At 46.1% G+C, this 12,631-nt stretch overlaps 1 protein-coding gene across 3 annotated transcripts in view; it reads left to right on the plus strand.

Annotated features, from left to right (window-relative positions):
• The window catches only part of ide (insulin-degrading enzyme), an 86,578-nt gene that overhangs the window by 52,241 nt on the left and 21,706 nt on the right, over positions 1-12,631 (plus strand). For all 3 annotated transcript variants that reach the window (XM_084322181.1, XM_084322182.1, XM_084322183.1), the window contains 3 exons: positions 3,963-4,073; positions 6,304-6,424; positions 10,515-10,606. In XM_084322181.1, the coding sequence (XP_084178307.1) occupies positions 3,963-4,073; positions 6,304-6,424; positions 10,515-10,606 (324 nt within the window). The remainder of the gene's footprint in view (positions 1-3,962; positions 4,074-6,303; positions 6,425-10,514; positions 10,607-12,631) is intronic.

The raw sequence follows: 12,631 nt of genomic DNA on the forward strand, positions 1-12,631 counted from the left end.
CCGCGACGCACCGTCTCCTTATTTACAACAACTTTAAAATCAAGGTCTGCTGAAGGTCTAAAAGACGGAACCGTTCACTGGAGTTATTACAGCTGAGAGGACGGCGTGCTGGGAGTCCGCTTCCATTACTTATCGAGCTTAAAATAAGACCCGAGCATGAATCGAGAGCAAAATGGCGAATACGGTAAATTAGGTTTCAACCGAAAAGGAAATGAACACCTCTGTACTCTTGGTAGTTTAGGTTAGTCCTCTTCACTAGCAGCGGCATTCGCTCAGCGTAGCAGCGGTTCACCGTCCCGGCAGTGAGGCTGCATATACATACTCCCCTCATCTCTTCTCACCACCCTGGCTTTGAGTCCTGTCCTTTTTTATTATTTTCTTTTTATTTTCTTTTTCCATCCCTGTAGCAAACATGCCTCTTTTTTTGTTTTTGTTTGTTTTTTTTGTTTGTTCCCTCCCCATTAGTCGCTACCTATACGCCGACCCTCTGCACTGCAACATGACTTACCTGTTGCTCAGGCTAATGAAGGATGATTTAAGAGAGTATACATATGCAGCCCGCCTGGCAGGGCTGGTCTATGGCGTAGCCTCAGGGATGAATGCCATCGTCGTAAGTAACGGTGTCCGCTACCTGGCCTTGGGGCTGTTGGGTTGGAATGGGGTCCTGGCTTGAGGCTTGGTGTGTACAGGGCTGGTTTGGTTTTCTGGTTGTTCCACAGCTACGCTGTGTGTTTGTGTGATGTATGTCCTGTTTGTGTGTACTAGGGAGGGGGGTAGACAGACGGAGCCTCTCCTTGCTACAGGATGTCCTGCCCATCCTGGCTTCATTTGTTGCTTCACTTGCTTGGGTCCTCATGGGATTTGACTTGGGTGTAGTAGTACGTATCATAGCACTCAACACTTTGATGAACATTGTTACTCAGCTGATGACTTGTCGTACAGAACTTGTAAGTCACTTTGGATAAAAGCGTCAGCTAAATGACTAAATGTAAATGTATCGGGGAGTTGGGATCAAGTCGATTGATTCAAGAAGTGGGAGTTTCTTTTTCAAATTCAAATGCTGGAAAAGCGTTGTGGGATGACTTGGGTTGTATTATCATAAGGATTAATGTTCCATCATTAACTCATTCTGCGCCATCGTTTAATGCGCGAGAGGGCGCTAGAACACCACCGCTTTAATCAATGGGGGGACTGCGAGATTTGCGAGTGCTTAAAATATATCTTAAATTATATCTATGGGTCTAATACACCTGTCGACTTGTCAGTGAGTTGCTTCCAGTCAACATCCACGAAACAGATAGTTTTTTCATCTGTACATTTCCGTTTTATACCGTTTTGAATATGAATATAGTTTGGGTGCTTCGGAGTAATTCCAGGGAATGACGCAATAATAGCATTTTAGTGGAATACACTAAACACGTCATTTTTCGCCTGATTATCGAATCTTCCTGAAATCAACGCTAGATCATCATTATTATCCTTCCTCGTGCAAGAATGAAAAGAGCCCTGGACCGCGGCGCCCCCTCCCCACCTCCTGCACCCAACGGCACACAGCCACACACACACACACACACAGAGACAGCGTCGATCGAGGTAGAAATAAATATCAGATCAACGATCAAATTTATATATAGTGTTCTTACCTTGTATCTGATGTAATGCAAAAGAAATAATCCAATTATCTGATCGCCATTCCAAATACTGCTCGTGGAGGTCCGTCACACATTACCGACCATTACATATGAACGGGCGGGCGGGGTTACTGTTCCATGCCGTCGTTGTTGAGGCCTACTTCGCCTGAGTATTTAAACTCCGCCCGCATGGCTCGGATCGTCCCAGAAAAGAAACTACACCATTCCCAATCAAGTGCAATACCAGCTGGAAGGCGTAGGCGGCGTTATTTGCCCTTTTGCGAGCTCAGACCCATTCCCACTGATAACATCAAGCTGGATGGATGAAAATGAATGGATATAACCAATAAAAAAAAACGATTAAAACCTGACTTTTTTTGGCGCTGATCGGTTGGCGAGTTAACCCGACTTTTTCCGTCATTGGCGCAGAATGAGTTAAGATGTTTAATTGATTGAACTGAAAGTGTATTGATCCCAGCCCCCGGTGCATACAGTATGGACAAAGGCTTTACCTCAACTCATTAGAATGTCATGTCTGATTTATCGCATACACAATGCCGTCGCCCCCCCAAGGACACAAATTTGTCTGACTTCACAGATTGCCCTCCCCAAAGAACTCATCTGGACTAATGCGTTCAGATAGGCACTGTCCAGAGGTCAGGAGGGTAGAGGGAGAGGAGGAAGAGATGCTGGATGGCATAGTGTCTGCATCATCTTATAGACCCCCCCCCCCCCCCCCCCCCTGCGATCCTTTTCACTTCTATTTTGTATAGTTTTTGTTCCAATGTCAGCCAGATGATGGGTGTCCTTCCCAGGACAGGCAGGAATAAAGCCAAAATAAAGCCGGTCCTCAGAGACATATTTATAAATAACGCAGATCCTCAGACATATTTATGGACACGTTTCCGCTGAGTCAAAAAGCTTGTCAAAAATGGAACCGTATCCAGAAAAGCATTAATGTCTAATTGGCCAACTTGGTTAGCTTTCATGCCGGCTCATTCCTCTTCAGATTATCAATCGAAAATCGGTTTGTATATATGTATGAAGCAAGTGAGGCACCTCTCCTCCCTCCCTGTCACTCTTTCAGACTGCTGTTTGTGGTGGTGGTTGTGTTTCTCTCACTACAGTGCAACTCTAGCTCCAACACGTTTTCACACGTCGCATGATAACCTCTATGCACTGCATTGTTCTGGTACTAATGGTTATTTTCCCGGTTGTGGCGTCTTCACAGACCTGTACGTTTCCCCGCCTCTCTCTCTCGCCTTAATATCATCTGAATGGTGTTCTCTTCAGGGTCTGTGTAATCATGGAGGGCTGTTTGTGATGGACTTAGTCAGCGGTGGTGCTGAGGCTGACTGGGGGGGGGGGGGGGGGGGGGCTCAAGGGGAAGAGATTATAGTTAACTGGTCGGGGGGAGGGGCCTAGCCGTGTAGCTGGAGTTTCTGCTGAATCATGACTGTTTGGATGATGTTGCAGAGACCAGCTTCAAATAACCTTGACTGTGTCTCTTCTATTTTCTTTTTTATAACTCTTATTTACATACATTTACTTACACATCTGCTCATTATTATACATGTATCTACACATCTGCTCATTATTATACATGTATCTACACATCTGCTCATTATTATACATGTATCTACACATCTGCTCATTATTATACATGTATCTACACATCTGCTCATTATTATACATGTATCTACACATCTGCTCATTATTATACATGTATCTACACATCTGCTCATTATTATTCACGTATCTACACATCTGCTCATTATTATTCGCGTATCTACACATCTGCCCGAGTGAACACAGCGCGTCTGTCTCCAGAAACTACCGTTAGCTCTTGTGTTACGCACTGCAGCAGATAATGACGTGATGCTTCTTATTTTAGGTTAGTGGTTTTCTGCGGGCTGATATCTTGGCGTCCTGTTGTCTAGACCTGACAGTATGAGTAATGTTACATTATATGACCTAGGGGACAGTGCAGTCGGGAGACTTGAGGGTTGAAGGATTCCACTCGGACACTAATCCACTGTGTTAGAATAATGGCTGCGTTCTATTCGCGGGCCACTCTCCTCTCTGTACTCTGTGACAGGACCAAGCATTCAGCTGAGGAGAATAATGATCTCCCAGAGGAAGGGAACGGAGAGCGAGTGTGGATGAAACGCTATCGCTGTTTCAGGCACCCTTTATATACACATGCAGCCATTTTGACACTACTACATAGGACTGTAGCATATGGTGCTGCTCCCATATGAGATGCCACACTCACCTTCTCTCTCTCTCTCTCCACCCCTCCCTCCTCTCTCCTGCCCCGTGGGGCCGTAGCTCTCTGTGAAGGGCTACAACGACAAGCAGGACATTCTGCTGAAGAAGATCGTGGAGAAGATGGCCACCTTTGAGATAGACGAGAAGCGCTTTGATATCATCAAGGAAGCGGTAAGCCGAGTCTGAGCAGTCCCTCCTGGATGTCGATAAGCGACCCATAATGACACACCGGACACATGATATTCCGTTGCCGACCGTGTCCGCGAAGACTTTGTTCCATGTGTCGTCTTTACAGTGAGCACCATCCCCGTCGACCTCGCTGTATTATTTTTTTTGATCCACTTTTTTCTCCTTATTTTTTCTATTTTTCTCCCATCCCAATTTCACGGTTTCCAATTCTCCCCTCCCCTGTCTTGAACGTTGCTCGCATATGCCCCCCACAGGTCGGTCGTAGGGAGGATAGAAGCCTTGCATCACATGTCTCCTCCGGTACACGAGGAGGCAGCCTGTCACATCTTTTCACCTGCCAGCGCGGACTCTTATTGGCGAGGTGTAACGTGTGGGAGGCTCACACTACCCCCGCTATTTCCTGTCTCTGCTGTGCAGGCGTCCCCCAACCGACGCTGTATTATGTAGCCGTAATCCGCGATGATTTTCATTCGAAGCTTAGCTCACCTGGCAGCGCTGCGGTCCGTTGGTGACAAGTTCGAATCCCATCTTTTTTATTTTTTTTTTTTAACGTGTATTCTTTCGCCGGTTAAGGTTAGGCATGGTTAAGGTTATGGTTAAGGTTAGGCATTAAGGCGGTTAGGTGGCCGAGCGGAGATTGCGTTCGTCACCAGCCCCGGAGCTGTGAGCTCGATTCGCCTGTTCGAATCCAGCTCACAGCTCCGGGGTTGTCACCAGCTTGGCTGGCCGTCTGCACTGATACAATTGGCTGTATCAGAGGGTGGGAGAAGCTGGCGGGGTGGGTCCGGGTCGTTGTAAACAGCGACTCCTACAGTTCGGTCGGGGCGCCTGCTAAGCGCGGATTGGACGTGAGGGGGATAGTGTGGTCCTCCCACACGCTACGCCCTCTCAATGAGAATCCGCGCTGCCAGGTGAAAAGAAGCGGTGATTGGCTGGACGTGTGTCGGAGGAAGCACGTGGTAGCCTCCACTCTCCCAGATGATCTGACTGTGGGGGGTAAGTGCGCAGCGATCAGGAAGGGACTGGGAATTGGCATACGACTAACATTGGGATGGGAGAAAATCGGAGGAAAATGGAGGGGGAAAAAGACCAATAAAAAAAAAAAAAAAAGGTTAGGCATTGTTTCGGAGTTGGTTAAGGTTAGAAGGGTTAAGTTTAGGCGCTGTGAAGGAGCTGGTTAAGGTTAGAGTTTGTCTTAGAGAATGGCAATATTCTTTCTATGGTTAAGGTTAAGGTTAGGCATGGTTAAGGTTAAGGTTAAGGTTAGGCATTGTTTCGGAGTTGGTTAAGGTTAGAAGGGTTAAGTTTAGGCGCTGTTAAGGAGCTGGTTAAGGTTAGCGTTTGTCTTAGAGAATGGCAATAGACAGCCTATTTCCGCACTGCCGCTCTCTCGCGCTGCCGCGGTCACATGGTCACATTGTCACATTCTTGCACTCCTCCGCTGTTAATAAGCAACACGCGTCCAGATTACCACCCATCGACTTCCACCCGCTAACTCTGCCAATTGAGTTAGTATGACTGCTGGCCCAAGCCGGAGGCAACGCAGACAGTCTGATTTGAACCTGGTGTCTCTTGCGTTGGTGACGAGCGCAATGTCCACTGCGCCACCCAGCCGCTCCTGACCTCGCTGTATTCTGTAGCAAACTGAAAAATATCAACATTGCGCTGCGTTAAAATGTCAAACATAACTCAATTCAAACAATGAATACCCAAACAGTCTCTTATCAAATTGTTGGTTTACATGATTTACTTGGTTTTCTGTGGAGGAAAAATGTCATAATTTGCAATAAGGCAATGACCTTCTATAGACATCTCCGACTGAAATGTTACATTCAATAATAATGAGCAAGAGGCAACAGTCTGCGGCTCTCCTTCCGCTTTTAGCCTGCTCTGTGCCACCAACACACCTGCCATAGAGACCGTTATTTGTGTGTGCAATGAGTATACTTGTTGGGAGTATAAATTCAGTGTACTGAAAAGGGGCCTTTACTACACAGTTTTCAGACACCCTTGGTGTTTCATTGTACACCAGCGTTCATAAATCATTAAGACATTTATAACTTTTATTTTTCCCATATAGAAACAACTAGAGCAACCTCTTGTCAGTTCCACTGGGTCCAGCCGTAGTTTTTGTTTGCTACTGCAGTCCTTCTAGCCGCGCCAGGAGCGCTACAGTCAGTGAACTGATGTTGACCTCTTGTCTCTTTCTCAGTACATGCGGTCTCTGAACAACTTCAGGGCAGAACAGCCCCACCAGCATGCCATGTACTACCTCCGCCTGCTCATGACTGAAGTAGCCTGGACCAAAGATGAGCTCAAAGAGGCTCTCGATGGTGAGTCTGTCTGTCTGCCCCTCTCTCTCTCTCTCTCTCTCTCTACATCTGTCTCTCTCTACGTCTGTGTCTCTCTACGTCTGTCTCTCTCTGCAACTCTCTCTCTCTCTCCTACGTCTGTCTCTCTCTCTCCTACGTCTGTCTCTCTCCTGCATCTGTCTCTCTGCATCTGTCTCCCTCTCTGCGTCTGTCTCTCTATCTGCGTCGCTCTCCCTCTGCGTCTGTCTCTCCCTCTCTCTGCGTCTGTCTCTCTCCCTCTCTGCGTCTGTCTCTCTCCCTCTCTCTGCATCTGTCTCTCTCTATCTGCGTCGGTCTCTGCGTCTGTCTCTCTCTGGCTTGATCCCATTTGCTTTTAATTCAACCTCTCAACCCTCGGATCAAATGCACACTGACGTTTAATCCTTCGTGGTGACGCAGATCACGGTGTGTTGGGAGTAGGAGGCTTTGCAGCAAACTGAGTTGACCTATCTCTTTTTTTTTGTGATCAAATCTTTTTTATTTTAAATGTTCAAACATGAAACAACACAACTCGCAACACAATAATAACAATAATACATAAAAAGACATCCAAAAACATCTACTAACACAACAATGATTAGACAATAAATTAGACAGATTATACATTTAACACCCCAAGCCCCCTCCCTCACCACCAACCATCGCAGCCACGATCCCCAACCCTCGAGAGCCCCGAGTCCGGCACCCCAGCGAGCCAGAGCATCATGCCTCTTTAACACCCCGACCCGCCGAGGGCCGGAACCAAGGGCCCCCCCCACCCCTAGCCCGCGACCCTCAGACACAATCAAAGGGGCCCAGAACACATGCATAACCAGTTAAAATAAGTTGTCACAAAGTATAAGGAAAATAAAACATTTACTATTTAATGGGCTTCCTGAGCCCCCTCCATCTCCAGGCCCGGCAGCCGCGAACCCCAACCCCAGAGGACCCGGAGTCCGGCGCCCCCGCGAGCCAAAGCATCACTCCTCTTTAATGCCTCGACCCGCAGAGACTCCGAACCACGGCCCCCCCCAGTCCGAGCCCACGACCACCAGACCCACAGCTAAAGGGGGCCCAGAAAATATACATACCGTAATTTTTGGACTATAAGCCGCGCCTTTTCCCCCCATGTTTCGACCCTGCGGCTTATATAACGGTGCGGCTTATATGTGACTCGACGTGACCAAACCCGAAAATGTAAAAATCGAAATATTGCTTTTTTTTACTGCATTGAAATGTTATTTATCTGTTCCCTTATTTGCTAAACTTAATACAACTTGTAAATGAGTTAATTATTGTTATTTGTCCGACAGTATTGTGTCCCAATGCTAATTACATATGGTAATTAAACATTAAAACACCTGCAGCTTATATATGATTTCCTGGATGATACTGCTATAGTCTGTAACTGTCAAGAAGATCTACAGGACATGATGAATAAGCTGAATGTCGAATGCAAAAACTATGGAATGTCGCTAAACACAGAAAACTAAAGTAATGATCATTGAAAAAACACCAGGAACTGTTTGTAAAATACAGATGGATGGAGAAAAACTTGAACAAGTGAAGGAGTACATGTACCTTGGAAGCTGGATCAGTGAAGGTGGAAGAGCTAACATGGACATTAAGAGAAGAACCGGAATTGCAAAGGGCGCATTCTGGAACCATAAAGAATTATTGAGAAGAAACATAAGTTGGAAAACGAAGACCAGGATTTTGGAAACGTATGTTATGTCAGTCTTTTCATACGGAGCAGAAGCATGGACACTGAATGAAGAGGCAAAGAGGATGATAGACTCTTTTGAAATGTGGACACTGAGGAAGATGCTGAAGATAACATGGAAGGATAAGATCAAGAATGAGGAGGTACTGAGAAGAGCGGATATGCAAGGAGGACAGCTGCTGGAGAGGTTGAAAAAGAGAAAGATGGAGTTGTGCGGGCATGTTCTGAGAGGATCCAGCGGGGAGATGTTCAAGAAGGTGGTGATGGGGAAGGTGGATGGAAAGAGAGGAAGTGGAAGACCAAGAAGAGGCTGGGTAGACGACGTCTGTGATTGGAGTGGAGTGAGAGGCGGAGTTGGAGAGAAGAAGTTGGGACAGAATGGGTTGGAAGAGTGATAGGCAACCTTCGGAATGAAGAAGCCACCTAATGATGATGAGCTTATATATGTACACATCATTCAATTGAGCTGCTGCGGCTTATATTCAGGTGCGTCTTATAGTGCGAAAAGTACGGTAATTAAAATTACAAGAAAAAACAAAAAGACCTGGAAAATGACTTTGATTGGCAAGAAGCATGGGCAAATGTCCGACTTACATCAAGGAACCCGGATCATCAACAAATCAATCTGAACTATATTCACAGGACATACTTGACTCCTATAAGGCTGTGCAAAATGGGGCTTAAACAAGACTCCAAATGCTCCCAATGTACAAACTGGGACGAAGGAACATTTATGCACATGTATTGGGACTGCCCACCAGTTAAGGCATTCTGGAAAGATGTGTCCCAACAATTATCAATACTCGTATCTTGGAATATACCTGTACACCCCTCGGTATTACTATTGAATGATGTTTTTGAGTTTGCAGTGAATCCACAATTAAAGAGATTGGTTTTATCGGGTATCACAGTAGCTAAAAAACTGATCGCATCACGCTGGTTTCAACCGGAAAAAATGTGCCGGAAAGTGTGGTTTCTTACATATCTCGATGTGATATATCAAGAAATATCTACAGCAAGAATTCTGGGTCTCAATGAATCCAAAATGTCAATGTGGGTGGAAGTGGTGGAGAGAATAAAAGCTAGCTTATAACGGTAGTGTCTGGTTAGGAGTGAGGGATAATGGAGGTACTATCCAAGAGGGGGTCCGAGAGGGGGGGGTTCGAGCTGGAGCATATGTGTGTAGGGTTTTAGAAAATAGGTATTAGGGGTATATTCTATACTAACATTTATATAATTGTAATTTCGCTGGATATACACTGAATACGGTTAAAATGTTATTATAGACTATTTTTATTTTATCTTGTTTCTGTACTTGCATGTATTTTAACCACCTTTACTGAAAGTTTCATTATGCATTGTGTGTTGAGTACTGACTTTTAATAATTTTTGTTCTGCAATAATAAAAAAAAATATAAAAAAAAGAAAAAACAAAAAGAAAAAACAAGTGGACAATGGCACTCGCTCGCTCTACCCCTGAGGGCAGAGGGCAACACAATTTCCAGCCTCTCTCTCTCTCTCCCCCCCCCCCTCACTCACTCTCTCTATCCACCCCCTCATCTATTCTTCCCTATCATCTCAAACGTATCCCTATTGCTCATTGTTCCTCCCCTCTCTCCCTCTCTCTGCTGGCGTCTCCAATCTCACATTGTCTGCACTCGTCTCTTCTGTCCTCTCCCAGTCTCTGTCCCTCTGTCCACTCTCTGCATCCCCTGTAGGACTGGGCAGTGATTTAGTGATTGGACGGGATAACGTGGTGACATTGCGGTGGCAGGGAGGAAGTTATGATATTGCAGTAACACACAGTGCACAAATCTGACAAGCGGATATTATTATATAAAGAGACGTCGTTTATGGCACTGAACCGTCGGGGCACAGAAACGAGAATCTTAGTTTTTGGCACTCAAGCAGTTAACCGACTGTGTGTGAGAGTGAGTCTTAGTGTCCGTCCATCTACATAAAGCATAGACTATCAGTAGCCTTTTAGTGTGTGTGTGTGTGTGTGTGGTATCTTCTCCCCTCCTCCCCACTAGCTCATCCTTGGCCCCATGTCCACCTCTCACCAGGGAATCTGGGTCAGACGTTGTGTGAATTCAGATTGGCCAACTTACTCACACAGGCAGAACCGTTTTGGTGGTATGCGTGTTTGTCTGGGTTGTGTGATTCGATGTGCAAGTGTGTGTGCAATTGTCTCTGTCCGTGTGTTTGACCAACGACTTTATCCCTTTCTGCTCTGATGACAGGAAGGCTGTACAATAGCAGTGTCCACACACAGTGGCAGCAGCCATATACCTTTTTTGATTCTGCCCTGATTGCAAGAAGGGTAAATGGCTCTGTGATTGATTGCTGCTGTCTGAATCTGTATTCCAGATGTCACCCTCCTGCGCCTCAAGGCCTTCATACCTCAGCTATTGTCACGGTTACATATTGAAGCCCTTCTCCATGGCAACATCACCAAGGAGGTTTGTTTGAAGTTGCTATTTTTTCTTTCTCTCTCTCTCCCTCACAGCAAGTAGAGTGGAATTTGCATTATCTCTCCATCACAACGGATCTGCAAATTCACAGTCCTGTAGCTTTCATGTCATATTTAGGCACTATGATAGAAACGGCATCTATGCTTTGATGTTTGAATGCATTCGTGTTTGTTGTTTTCATTCTGAATATAGCAGTACACCTTTTATTTAACATTGAGGTTACCACCACCCCTTAGTGTAAAGCCACTTTGACCTCTAGAAAAGCTTCTTCCTCTTCTTATTAGATGCATACATGTCTCTTTTCCTTGTTTAAAGCGGTACACCTTTCATTTAACACCTATGTCACTAGTGCACCCCTGTAGCCTCCCAGTGATGTCACAGAGGTTGAATGTCGGATACCCCCTCTGATAAGATCCCTGTGATCAAATCACCCTCTTTATACGAGGTCCCAGCCTTCGGCAGCCACTGCCTTGACCTTGGGACACACGGCGAAGCGCCGTGTAGTGTAAATTCTGTTCACACCAGAAGCCATTCCTCCGTGCCGGTCAACAAGAGATTCTGCTCCAATCGCACCTAGAAGCGCCCGCAGAGAAACAGACCAGACGCTGAAACCATCGCTGAAGATGGTGCGTCCGGTGTGAACGATTGGTTAACATGGGGCAGCGAGGGGGGCAGGTGGCGCACGGAGATTACGTTCGTCACCAACACCGGGAGACACTGGATTCGCCTGTTCGAATCCAGCTCCCGGCGTTGCTATCAGCTTGGCTGGCCTCTCACACTGATACAATTGGCTGTATCAGGGGGTGGGAAAGCTGAAGGGTGGGTCCTGGGCGTTGTGGACAGCGACCCCTACAGTTCGGTCGGGGCGCCTGCTCAGCAAGGGTTGGAACTAAGGAGAGATAGTGTGGCCTCCCACACGCTACACTCTCCCCGGTGAGAACCTGCGCGGCCAGGTTGGCCTGCCCCAGGCTGCACATGCGTCGGAGGAAAGCATGTGACAGTCTCCGGTCTCCCGGACCAACAGTAGGGGAAAGTACGCAACAACCAGGAAGGGTGGGATGGGAGAAAAATCGGGAAAAAAGGAGGGGAAGAAAGATAATAATAATAAAAAAAAAACAGGGCAGCGAAAGGAAACCGTTCCTCCCGGCGCTTTGGCGTCCGGTGTGTCTCCTCTGTAAAGGTGGTGATACGCCGGTCAATGTTTTTGGGCAGCGCCTGAGAAGCAGATGTCTCGGTGCGTTTGTACTGATTGAACGGCATGGTCTTGTTGCCCAGATACACTCTGTAATATATTTCCCCCACTCTGTCTCGCTTACCTTCTTGTTGGCAAGAGCATCGCCCTGCATGTTACAGTCACACCACCTTAATGTCATACCACCTTAATGATGGGAATGTCACGGTCACACCACCTTAATGTCATACCAGCTTAATGATGGGAATGTCACGGTCACACCACCTTAATGTCATACCACCTTAATGATGGGAATGTCACGGTCACACCACCTTAATGTCATACCAGCTTAATGATGGGAATGTCACGGTCACACCACCTTAATGTCATACCACCTTAATGATGGGAATGTCACGGTCACACCACCTTAATGTCATACCACCTTAATGTCATACCACCTTAACTCATTCAGGGCCAACAGCGCCCTCTGCTGATGCCCTTCTGGGCCAACGCTGTATCCAATGGAGAATAGGACTTATTTGCGAGTACTTAAAACATATAAAATATAATTGCAATAGATCTAAATAACACAGTGGTTGTCAATGAGTTGCTTCCAGTCAACATGCACGAAACAGATAATTTTTTCATGCATACATTTCCATTTTATACCGTGATTAATATCAATATATTTCTAGAGCGTTCTGTCTCATCTCAATAAACCCCAGCAAATCGAGCTTAAATGTATTTCCTTAGAAATTGTGCCATTTGTCGCTTGATTTATGAATCGTTTTCAAATAAACGCTAGATTATCGTTATTATATGTGTACTTATGCACGAAGAGC

The sequence above is a fragment of the Notolepis coatsorum genome (assembly GCF_963971535.1).
Source record: "Notolepis coatsorum genome assembly, chromosome: 9".
NCBI classification, from domain to species: Eukaryota; Metazoa; Chordata; class Actinopteri; order Aulopiformes; family Paralepididae; genus Notolepis; species Notolepis coatsorum.